At 45.0% G+C, this 11,850-nt stretch overlaps 1 protein-coding gene and 1 long non-coding RNA gene across 4 annotated transcripts; one reads left to right on the forward strand and one right to left on the reverse strand.

Moving 5' to 3' along the window:
* The first annotated feature begins 82 nt into the window (after positions 1-82).
* On the forward strand, positions 83-10,114 carry GUSB (glucuronidase beta). 2 transcript variants are annotated; one of them, XR_014936564.1, is made up of 13 exons: positions 83-339; positions 1,646-1,834; positions 1,974-2,155; positions 2,633-2,775; positions 3,268-3,455; positions 3,904-4,056; positions 4,437-4,615; positions 5,192-5,338; positions 5,759-5,845; positions 6,230-6,314; positions 7,819-7,995; positions 8,617-8,752; positions 9,893-10,114. XR_014936564.1 is itself a non-coding variant. In XM_015880480.2 (12 exons), the coding sequence occupies exons 1-12, from the start codon at positions 103-105 to the stop codon at positions 10,045-10,047; spliced, it is 1,971 nt and encodes a 656-aa protein (XP_015735966.2). In that variant the 5' UTR covers positions 83-102; the 3' UTR covers positions 10,048-10,114. The 2 variants fall into 2 exon arrangements, 1 of the variants encoding a protein (XP_015735966.2); XM_015880480.2 differs by lacking the exon at positions 5,759-5,845.
* Positions 5,270-6,909, reverse strand: LOC146757405 (uncharacterized). Of its 2 annotated transcripts, none has more exons than XR_014936580.1 (4): positions 6,781-6,909; positions 6,433-6,488; positions 5,492-5,586; positions 5,270-5,388 (listed from the first exon to the last, which is right to left on the reverse strand). It is a non-coding gene; the product is annotated as an uncharacterized LOC146757405 (long non-coding RNA). The 2 variants fall into 2 exon arrangements; XR_014936579.1 differs by having other exon boundaries at positions 5,270-5,393.
* Positions 10,115-11,850: the final 1,736 nt, after the last annotated feature.

The raw sequence follows: 11,850 nt of genomic DNA on the forward strand, positions 1-11,850 counted from the left end.
CCCGCCCCCTCCCCGGCCCTATATAGGGGAAACCACGCCCCCTCCCCGGCCCTATATAGGGGCAGCCACGCCCCCCCGGTCTGGTTGCTGCCCACAGCGAAGATGGCGGTGGCAGCGCCGTGTTGCTCGGTGGGGCGATGCCGCCTGCAGCTGCTGGTGTTGGTGGCAGCGGCTGCAGCCGGGCGGGCGGTGGCGGTGATGGGAGGGATGTTGTACCCACGGGAGAGCCCGTCCCGGGAGCTGAAGGAGCTCGGAGGAATTTGGAGCTTCCGTGCCGACTTCTCTCCGAGCCGGGACGCCGGTTTCGAGCAGCGCTGGTACCGGCAGCCGCTCCGGCAGGTAGAGCGGGGCTGGGTGGGATCTACCGGGAGCTGGGGAAGCGAAGTTCAGCTGCCCTTTCCTAAGTGCAGATAAGCAGGTTACAGTGTAACTTCGATCTGCTGTTTAAGTGAACCCCGGTTCCCTCTCCGTGCGGTGATGATGCGTATCCTGTGCTGAAAGCTCCATCCTTTTCCTTTTAGCGCTATAGACTGTTTTCTGGCCTAATTCTGGAAGGAGGGGAGAGCTCTGGGATCCCAGAGGAGAGGGATCCCAGGCAGTGCCCCCAGATGGGGCTGAGAACTGAGTCTCCTTGGAGGACAATAACAGGACACAGGGAAATGGTTTTAAGTTAAAAGAGGGAAGATTTAGGTTGGATGTCAGGGGGAAGTTCTTCACTAGGAGAGTGGTGAGGCCCTGGAACAGGCTGCACAGGGAGGTTGTGGATGCCCCGTCCTTGGAGGTGTTCAGGACCAGGTTGGACGGGGCCATGGGCAACCTGATCTAGTAAAGGTGTATGTTTGGTGGCCCTGCCAGGCAGGGGGTTGGAACTACATGATCCTTGAGGTCCCTTCCAACCCGGGTCATTCTGTGATGCAGTGAGATGCACACACACTGTGACCATCCTGGCCAAAGGTTTTATAGCACCAGGTGCTACAACATCAGCTTTGCCCCGAGTCCTTGTTTCCCTGTGAGGATTTCATGATGTCTGCTAAGGATTTTCCCTGCAGTGCCGTACATGTGAGCACTGAGTCAGCCCTGCACATGAAGCTCATGTTGGGGCCTTCCTGGTTCTGCTCTTCATGGAAAGGGGAAGCTCCAGCCGTGAGCTGCTGCAACATCACGAGTGCAGAAGGTGCTAAAAATGAATGGCTCGGTTGTGTCACAGCATCCGGTTGCTTTTAAGGAGTGAGAAAGGCCACTCTGCCCATGTAAAGAGCTACAAACAGTGTTTCCTTGGGGTGCTGACCTGAAACACCCGCAGCTTGTGCTGCTGTAACTCATGGCCTGGCACAACACATCACAGCGGTGAGCCGACACCTGGGCATTGCCCTCCTCCCCTTCCCACTGTGCGGTACCAAAGCTGTTCATGAAAGCATTTCAGGAGGTGAAAGGATAGCAGCAGCTTCATCCTGTATGAACAGGGCTTGGTGGGAAGGTGATTTGTGTGTGGGGCTGGTTTCTAAGCAGGTTCTTCTAAGTATCTCCACTTGGAGAGGCTGTCAGTGGAAGGAGATACCTCCAGCGGCACGGGCTACATAACCTAACAGCAGAATTACTTCTTTTTAATGCTTTACTCCTTCCCGTTCTGTTCAATTCCTGCCAGACCGGTCCTGTTATCGACATGCCGGTGCCCGCCAGCTTCAATGACATCACTCAGGACCCCCGCTTGGAGAACTACATCGGCTGGGTGTGGTATGAGAAGGAGGTGCAGCTTCCTCAGCGTTGGCTGCAGGACGACCTCAGCACCAGGGTGGTGCTCCGCTTTGGCAGCGCCCACTACTACTCCATGGTGGTACGTTGCACGGGTGGTTGTGTTTGTGTTTCCAACGTCGTGCCACACTAACACCCCAATCACCCATTGCTGTGCTCCTTCCCTTCCTTACTGCTACAACTGCCCTGTCCCTGGGGCTCACGGCTCTGTTCTGTTGCAGTGGGTGAATGGAGAGAAGGTTGTGGAGCATGAAGGTGGTCACCTCCCTTTTGAAGCAGATATAAGCAGGATTGTCCAGCGCAGCCCTGGGGTTCCCTGCCGTATCACTGTCGCGTTGAACAACACCCTGACGCCGCACACTCTGCCTCCGGGCTCAATTCAGTACATGAATGACAAAACAAGGTGAGCCATTAATGTGCTGCACTGTGAGGTTAAACCAGGGCTGAGAGAACGGGGATTTATCCAGCTGCTGTCTCATAGGACCCTCTGAGTAACATAGAAGAGCAGAGGTTGTGTTTTTCCTAAAATTCATTGGCCAAGCAGTGAGAAGCGTGATGAGGAATCTACACTGAACTATTGCATCTGTTTTATACGCAGGGAGCTGAGATTAAGTGATTTGCCAAGCTGAATCAATGGCAGATTGAGAAGCTTGAGTTCAGCTGGAAGTGCGAGAGCCTGCTATCGTGAAGGATCAAACCCATTCAGTGCAGTAGATGTTTGTTAACTGGTAAAGCCCTTCGGCATAGCATCAGTAGCACTGCTGAAATACAGACCCATCCTGTTGTAAAGACTGTTTCACCAGCACGTTGCTAGCATCCTGCCTTCAGTTCTTGCGTAATGAAACATAATGCAGCCATTTCTCCTGTCTTGCTCACTCAGGTATCCCAAGAACTATTTTGTACAGAACACCAGGTTTGATTTCTTTAACTATGCTGGAATCCATCGCCCGGTTGTGCTTTACACCACACCTTCTGTCTACATAGATGATATCACTGTGACAACTACTTCATCAGAGAGCGTTGGTAGGTTCTGAGCAATTAAAGCAGCTCCAAATGGAGATGACAAGGGCAATAGAACAAATAACCCACAAAGGTCCAATTGCATTTGTTTTGTAGTGGCTTTCTTTTCAACCTCAGCTGGTCTAGTGCACGGCTCAGCAGCTGCTGATGAAACAAAATCAGAACCAATAAGCTAAAGGAAGCGCTTATAAGACTGTTATTAAACTGAGAGGACAATCAGGTGTTTCTAGAAGCAGAATCCCTCAGCAGAGACAGTCCTTTCTGCCAGTTAAAGCAGGATTATCTCTAAGTAACAGATATTCGTGATGTACAAATCTGCCTGCAAACTTCTGAACTTCAAGACAAGTCACGCTTGTTATAACTTGTACCTTTCTATTCTTGTTGCTGTTTTCCTATGCTATTTAATGCTGCTGTGTGTGAAAACCCCCCCATATGATGTGTGTATTTTGCCTTTCATGCCAGTCTCTGATTGTGTTTTGTTGTCCTTTGAACCAGCAATGGTGCAGTATCAGGTATCAGTAGTTGGCAGCGAACTCTATTCCTTGTCTCTGAGTTTACGTGACCAAGAGGGGAGAGTGGTTGCTACAGGTGATGGACCATCAGGAGAGTTAAAAGTGCCAAATCCAAACCTGTGGTGGCCTTATCTGATGCACGAGAGCCCTGGATACCGCTACTTCTTAGAGGTAACAGTGACGTCTCTTCCTCTCTGCGTGCATTTCTTCTCACTATATAACAGCATTACATATGGCCCATCTTTCTTATTTTTGCTTGCTCTCCCCTGGATCCTGTTCACAACTCTAGAATGACGTTGCTAATTATGCTGTAAGCAAATCGAGCTTTGGATGCTGAATGGGAAGGTTGGTTGTGAGAAGAGCAGGTCACACCTGGAGTGCACGCGTGTGCTCTCAGATGTTTGCATTTCACATCTATGGCCTGATCTGCCTGCTGCAGAAGGACTGAGACAATACAAGGGAGGAGATGCTGTATAATGGAGGGTAGTCTCTGGGAAGCAGGCTGAGCTCCTCTTTCACATATATTGCCATGCAATGAGCTTTCTGCAGCATCCATAGACAGCCTAGAGGGCTCTGCCACCCCCAGCACCTCACACATCCCTTCCCTTTGGGAACCCAGGTGAAAGTGCAGGCGCAGGCCAATGGTGTGCAGCAGGAGGACACCTACACGCTGCCGGTCGGCATCCGCACCGTTCACATCACCAGCACACAGTTCCTCATCAATGGAAAGCCCTTCTACTTCCACGGGGTCAACAAGCACGAGGACGCAGATGTAAGTGCAGACCTTACCTCACCGTGCTGCCACAGCCGGTATATTCCTATATTCTTCTATGGGAATAAATAGCAGTTTTTCACCTTTATAAGCAGGGAGGGCACTGAGCTTTGAGCTTTGGATCTGCGAGGCTCAGCCCGGCCACGGGGCGGCTCCTCAGCCCCAGCAAACCTCCACACGTTCTCGTTCTGCTATAGCCCCTCGCAGGGAGCGCTGTGGAGGAGCAATGCAGGCAGCTTGGTTACGGCTACTTAAACTATGCACCCATAAAAACACATAGAAAGGTCTGGTGTGCTGAGGCTGTAAAAGTTCAGTGCTGCCCAGCTGTGCTGTGAGAAGCACTGCAATGCAACACGGTTTGATTTGTTGTCCCCCTTCAGATTCGTGGCAAAGGCCTGGACTGGTCACTGATTGTGAAGGATTTCAACCTGTTGCGCTGGTTGGGGGCAAACTCCTTCCGCACCAGCCACTACCCCTATGCTGAGGAGATCATGGACCTGTGTGACACCTACGGCATCGTGGTGATCGACGAGTGCCCAGGAGTGGGGATTAAGATGCCGTAAGCAAAGCACAGAGCACCATTCCCCTTACGTCTCTCCCTCCCACAGCTTCCCCCTCCTGTCCTGAAGCTCGTGACACCCTGATAATGAAGGCACTTTGCTCTCTTTAGAAATCAGCCTGTCGCGTTTCAAAGCCTCCCCTGGTGCCACGTCTGCCCACTGAGGTTGGGCAACCAGAGGGCGTTCTGCCACATGGCTGTTGTGTCATCAGATCTGGCTCCATTAGTGAGCCCAAACCACGGCCCTGAACTGTGCAGCCTTTGGGGAAACAAGGCAGAAGCCACGTTCAGTTTCAATACTCATCAGTGCTTACTTACCACTGAGGCTCGAGTTAACATTCCATTTGTATGTAGAATCATAGAATCATTAAGATTAGAGGACCTCTAAGATCATCCAGTCCAACTACCTACCACCAATATTGCCCACTGCCCACATCCCTCAGTGCCATATCTCCACTGTGCCACTGCAGCGCTGCTCTTTAGGAGAAGAAATTGTTCCTGATATCCAACCTGAACCTCCCCTGGCACAACTTACCTGTGATTTTATATCCTTACCTAATCTTGTTTCCTTTCCAGTGAGAGCTTTGGGAACAAATCACTACAGCATCATCTTGTTGTGATGGAGGAGTTGATCCGCAGGGATAAGAACAGGCCCTCAGTTGTGATGTGGTCAGTAGCCAATGAACCAGCATCAGAGCTGCCCCCAGCAGCTTACTACTTCAAGTAAGTGCTCGTACACAGAGTTGAGGCTTGAATCTGGGCAAGTGGTGCAGCTGTGCTTTAAGATGGCACAGAAAAGTAACTCTCAGATGCAAACTAAAAGTGTAGCTAATGAATATGTTGAACCAATGCTCAGAAACACATAAATGGTCTCACCTGTTGTTTCTGAGTCAGCAAACCTGTGCAAAATTGCCAGGAGTCCATTTGGTCTGAGCATCTCTTCTTGAGATAAGAGTCAAACAAAAGCAGATCTGATGGGAACAGGTTACCTTGTTACTTAAGAAGCTGAATGCTAAATTCTCAGTCTGAGAATTACTGCAAAGGTATAAAATATTTGCCCTTTAATTCTGTAGACGAGGTTCTTCAATTAAGTATTAGTTATTTGACACCCTAATTCAAGGCTACTGCTTTGTGTCCCTACAGACCCCTTGATTTTATTCTGAAGAGATTTAAGCTTTGGATAGCCGAGAATAATCCTGCAGTGGGGGCAGCAAACTGTCACTGATAGCTGTAAGTGCATTCAGGGAGAACTGGGAATTTTCATTTCTCAAAATGATCCACCACCCTTCTGCAATGCTGGGGTAGCTACAAAACCTCACCCTCCCATTCTCTCACTTCCCTCGTTTTGGGTTTCCTTAATAGCAGCCTACCAGTGCCTACTGTAGCATAAGGATAAGGCAGTGTTTTTGGAGGAACGTTCCCAAAGCTGTAGCAGATAGTCAATCAGGATTCTGCAGTATTTACTTACTTAAAAAGGCTCTGCCTATGAAATTAAAAGCAGCTCTAAAAATCTGAGGGAGCAGAAGGACAGGGAGCTTGGAAAAGTGAGCTTATTCTTGGCTGCATTGCTTTTCCATGCTGTTATTGAACTCTTGTTGTATTATCTACAAACAGGACACTGATAGCTCACACTAAAGCTCTGGATCCCTCCAGACCTGTAACATTTGTGACTAATTCTGACTACGCTCTTGATCGTGGTGTAAGTTCACTTTGATTTCTATCTTTTTTATAATTCTTATGTTAAATTTGTTCTCAGTTCCTTTCCCTTGCCAAATTTACTAAAGATATTTATGAAGAAGAGGTAGGAGAAAACTTACATTTTGGTTCCCAGCACAAAGCCCTTTATACTGTAGTGGTAGGCCAGCTAAAAAACCTGAAAGAGAACAGTTCTTGGTATTAAGTGGAGTATGTAGGATCAGCCCACTGGATTCTGTTAACATTGTGACACTTGGCTGTCCCAGTTATCTCATCTATTAATGCTCAGGCTTTCCATTTGCAATTAAACTAAAGCTTAAGCCCTTTAAAACCACTAACAGCCTTTATGGGAATCTAAAGAAGGAAACTGTCTTAAATTCCTTCTTTAAACTGCTCTTGTTAGTCTTTGGCAGATGTCTGTTAATAGTGAATAGTCTAAAAGTGCTTCCAGCCCAAGTTCAGCTTCATACCTCAAATCTTGTAGCTGTGTAATTAACCAAAAGGTAATCCTGCTGGCTGGCTGTGCCATAAGCAGGCCAGAGTATGAATCAAGGATCTGTAACACACACAAAAAGATTTCAGTGGTAGTTTCCATGTCACTTTTAGCATTTTATAATAGTTTGTGTCACTACTGTACAATATTCACTCCAAGCAGGTGAGTTTGTAGGTTAGCACATCCCTGATACCACCAACCCGTCCTTGTAACAAATTATACTCTGTATTTCTTTGAAGCTGTCCTACAGTTAGTAGGAATGGCCTTCTGTAACTCCCCACCCGAAACAAAACCCTGGTAACCTTAGTTTCAAAGGTAACCAGCAAGTATTTGCACTGGGATATTGCTGTTGCATCAGGCACAAACACACACACAGGCTTTTCCCAACCCTACCAGCAGATTCTGACCAGCTTGAAGGGACACAAGGAATATAAAACCAAATAATAGATCTCATACACTGCTGTGATATTAGAACTTCTTTTTTATTACAAAACATGTTAAGAGAACATTGAACAAGTTACATACAACATCACTTCATCTTTAGTAGGCTTTGTGCCCTTTTATCATACCGTCCATGTGGTAGAAATGGCATATAACTTGCAGAATGCTTAGTATTGCACCATTGATGCACAAATTTAGTTGCTAGTCAAAAATAATTGACTACTAACTTGACCATCATATTCCAGTATTCAATAAGTATGTCTAAATATACCAGCAAGTCAGAGACATCTTGGAAACACTAGAATTTCTAACAAACCTAAGGATCAAATAGGTTAATCTTACTTAACATTTTTACTGTAGCTTAAGACTGTAAGGAATTGCCAAATTAATACACCGTTACCTTGTAAAAATTGACATCTTTTATATCTCCTTCATGGGAAACACGTCATGTTGGGAGGGCCAGAACGATAGGAGAAAAGGCTGAATTCCATGGAATGAACCAAAACGAGGTTCATGAATGTTTGCATACATTGAGCTCTGTGACAAAACACTCCTACCTTGTTTTGTTTTGTAGGCTCCTTATTTGGATGTAATCTGTGTGAACAGCTATTTCTCCTGGTACCACGACTCAGGCCATCTGGAAGTTATTCCACTGCAACTTACAGCACAGTTTGAGAACTGGTATAAAACCTACCAGAAACCCATTATCCAGAGTGAATATGGAGCTGACTCGGTTCCTGGACTTCACAGTGTAAGTGTTAAACACACTGAAGCCATTCCCTGCTTAATTTTCCCCTAGGTATGCAGTTTCCAACAGCTCTGACTGCTGGTATAGCTGCACTCCATGTATAAAATATAAACAATAACACTTCTATGTTTGGGTTCTGAACTACAGTGTTTTTCCCTTTATAATTCATCATTTTGGCAATCAAGGGATAAGCGAACTATCAGCTTAAACTTACAGCATTCAAACCTCTCAAAGAAGACTTAAATCTGAATCTGTACTTTGGCATTTGCAGAAAATGCCTAAGTGGAAGATGCAGCACTGCGGGGTGGACATTCATGTCACAGTACCATCCCATGTAAAAAGGGATGGCACTCCTATACCTGTTACGATAAAGCACCATTAATAAAGCAAACCCACAATCCCCGAGGTAAACTTGGCATTACATTTTGTTTCCTCTTGCAATTTCATTAATTGCTAATCTTCTGTAAATAGCCATCGTTAATGCAGTGGCAATGAAAAGATCAAACAATTGTAAAACTCGTTTTCAGGAAGCAGATCTCCAATAAATAGGAAACTAACACACAGAGCCTTTGCTGAGATTAACCGTCACCTTCATTCAAAGTCACCTCTTTTTCCTGGCTGCAGGATCCACCTGCTATGTTCAGTGAGGAGTATCAGAAAGCTCTGCTGAAAGAGTATCATTCTGTGTTTGACAAGAAGAGGAAAGAGTATGTGATTGGGGAACTCATCTGGAATTTTGCTGATTTCATGACTAACCAAGGTAAGCTTAGATTTACATTCTGAACAACTCTGCATTCTCCCTGCAAGTGTAAAATGGTTTATGACACATAAAAAGAACGCTGTTGGAGAGTAGGACAAAGGGACCCTCTGCTTTTGGAGATGGAACACAGCTGGATTCTGTGACAAAAGTCCAGTGTGACTAGAGCCAGAACATGGGACACTGCAGGAGGGCAGAACACAAGGGAAGCTTCTAAGCAGACACAGATTACATCTCTTTCTTGGTCTCCCTCAAGTCAGAGCTTCAGTTAGCTTTTAGGGAGTGGTCTCACTTGCTTCATATTTCACCTGCTACTGCACTTAATGATGCATCACTATAAATAATTGTATTAACTTGGTGTAGAGATTTAGCAGTGAATGGCCAGATACTACAGTGTTTGACAGTGGTCTATGTGACACTTAACTCACTATTAATAGAAATTAAGTGCATTTATGAAGTATGGGGCAGTACAGTGCAGCCACACAAACTATTATAACTCAGAAGGAAACTTAAAGAACCAATTACTCATATGCCACCTACAGCAAGTTAAGGTGGTGAACTGTCAGCGGCAATATCAGGCAGATAATCACCATTTAAAATAATTTGTAGAGCACCAACATAGGTATTCAAAAGGTAAGTTGTCACAGAGGAGCAGTCAGACAATGGAAAAAACATGGACAAACTTACATACACGGATGCAGTTCCAGTCTCTCTATGTTGCAGTCACTAATTTGAGTTTCCTATCAAGTCTAAAATAGGCAAAAAGGGTATGGGCATCACTAAAGGATACAACAGCCAAGCAATTAGTAACTGACATCATCATCAAGTTACAGGGTGGCATTAAGAGCAGAAGTAGCATCTGCTGTGAATGCAATATTGATAGAGTTAATAGACATACCTGAATTAACTGTCATCGACTTGTAAATACAATGAATTGCGGCTATATTGATCTGTTTTATCAGTTATTCTTGCCACAATCACACAAATTACCTTTGCCAAACTCCCTGCTGTATCTGACGTGTAGAAGTAAGTGCATAGGTCGCTCCCACTTAACCTGATTTGGAACATACATTGAAACAATTCACAATAGGGGCCAGAAGAGCATTTTGTATAAAACCGCTTTATTTTATAACTTCTCTACAGGGATCACGCGTGTTTTGGGGAACAAGAAAGGAATATTTACCCGCCAACGACAGCCCAAGTCAGCTGCGTTTGTTCTGAGAGAAAGATACTGGAAGATTGCAAATGAATCAAGCTGCCTTCCTCCTATAATAAAATCACATATCCTCTTTCTATAATGAAATGAAAAGACATTAACAGCTGGGTACTATGCTGAACTTTTTAATTAAATTTGTTTAAATAATATCTGTGCCCCACACGAGTCTTGCAAGTCTAATGCAATTTCTAGTCCACTTAAAGTAGTTACTATGACACAAAGTAGATCAGAAACATTAGTTTTACTATGCCCAGCCATGCCCGTAGGCTTCCTGTTTCCAGGTAGTAAAACAAATGTTCAGAGTCTCAAGGAGCTAAGTTAGACATCCTGACTGAGGTATCTGTTTATAGCAAAAAACAAAACATAAATTAAAAAAGATTACAATAGAAATCAATGTAATAGACTTCAAAAGTCTAAGCTAGTCTAAGCGAGTATCAATTCCCTCAAATGCAAGTGAGGTTTTCCAGTTACGCTTCCCTAACTGTTACCACTCAGCTCACAGCACATCGTCCATGTAGCACTGACTATGTAATTTCTCTTGTTTAAACCTGGATAGAATACATGCAACTGGCTGAGGAGTTCTGAGAGTTAACAGCAGCTCAGGAAGCGTGTGAACTGCTTGTTCTATGAGGATACCCAACATACTCCAATACAGTATGGAATGCATACCGCAGCAGCAAGGTGGAATATGTTGGATAGGTAGGTACCACATCAACTGAACTTTGTTTAGAGCTATTTAATCACAGTACCAGAACTGCCACAATTAGATGCAGCTTCACCTTGCAGCATGGAAGAGCTTCCTTCACGTGAAATTTCCATTATGTCCTATAGGAATATTATTCTAGAGGGCAAATTAAATCTAAGCCTTTTTGATAGGGGCCTGAAGCATTCTGGGGTAGAATTATGTGTAAGTTAATGTGCACATACTACTTTAGACAGTAATGTAGTATATTAACTTCCCTTCTAGGCTGCACACCAGTCTTAGAGGACTCTAAAGGCCAGATTTTAGGCTATAATAAGTAGTGCCAGTACTCACAGAAGAGCCCAGAATCTACCAGCTTCTGCAGGGTCGTAGGGAGCAGCAGCACCCACAGAAGTAGGAGCTGCCCACTGAATTTTGGGACAATGCCCTGGTTTTGTTACTCCGGTTCACTGATACTGTGTGAACCTGCTGCTATACCTGCTTTTTCTATAACTGGTCTTCTGTTAGAACCTCAAGAAAGAATTTGCTCTTTTGTGGTGGCCAAATGTCACCATCTAAGCAATGAGAATAGAGACCAGCGCCACTTTCCATTGCCACGTGCAGAACAAGCACATACAAGTTTACTGCAGACTTAAACACATTTTTACGTGAACTTCTAAGGGAAAATAAACAACACACTATACCAGCGTTCATCATGGTTACACCTGTGTTAGGTTTACAGACCTTCTCATTAACTAAAAACCCAGAATAGAAAAGTTTATCATTATTAGAAAGACACTTGCTCAGATGTGACCTGATACAAGTGTGAATAGTGTACTCAAGCCCACTACCAGCGTTTAAAATCAGTTTCAGCTTCTTACCCTCTAGATGATTCTTTACAAACCATTCTCCTCCCTATTTCAAGACGGTATGACATACCAACATGCCACATCGAAATACAGATCAAGATTTGACACTGATAATGCATTATAAACCAGGGCTGAGATAGCTACAATAAAACACAGGACTTGTGGTTTCAGAAGAGAATGCTATCCTTCCATTCAGTCAAATGAAACATATGCAAAGTTTAATATCCACACGTATGGAAAGCGCACACTTCAGACTTTCAGTTCCTGCTTGTTCTCAACAGCTCAGTGCAATTGTAAACTCAACCCACCTACCCAACCCTTCCTCCCAAAGCTC

This window comes from Coturnix japonica, chromosome 22 (genome assembly GCF_054131305.1).
Source record: "Coturnix japonica strain WE chromosome 22, WE-NBRP24, whole genome shotgun sequence".
NCBI lineage: Eukaryota > Metazoa > Chordata > Aves > Galliformes > Phasianidae > Coturnix > Coturnix japonica.

Coding starts and splice junctions, on each gene's coding strand:
- GUSB (XM_015880480.2), top strand. CDS start 103: ATGGCGGTGGCAGCGCCGTGTTGCTCGGTGGGGCGATGCCGCCTGCAG. Junction 4,057..4,436: donor ACAAGCACGAGGACGCAGAT/GTAAGTGCAGAC, acceptor GTCCCCCTTCAG/ATTCGTGGCAAAGGCCTGGA. Junction 7,996..8,616: donor CGGTTCCTGGACTTCACAGT/GTAAGTGTTAAA, acceptor TCCTGGCTGCAG/GATCCACCTGCTATGTTCAG.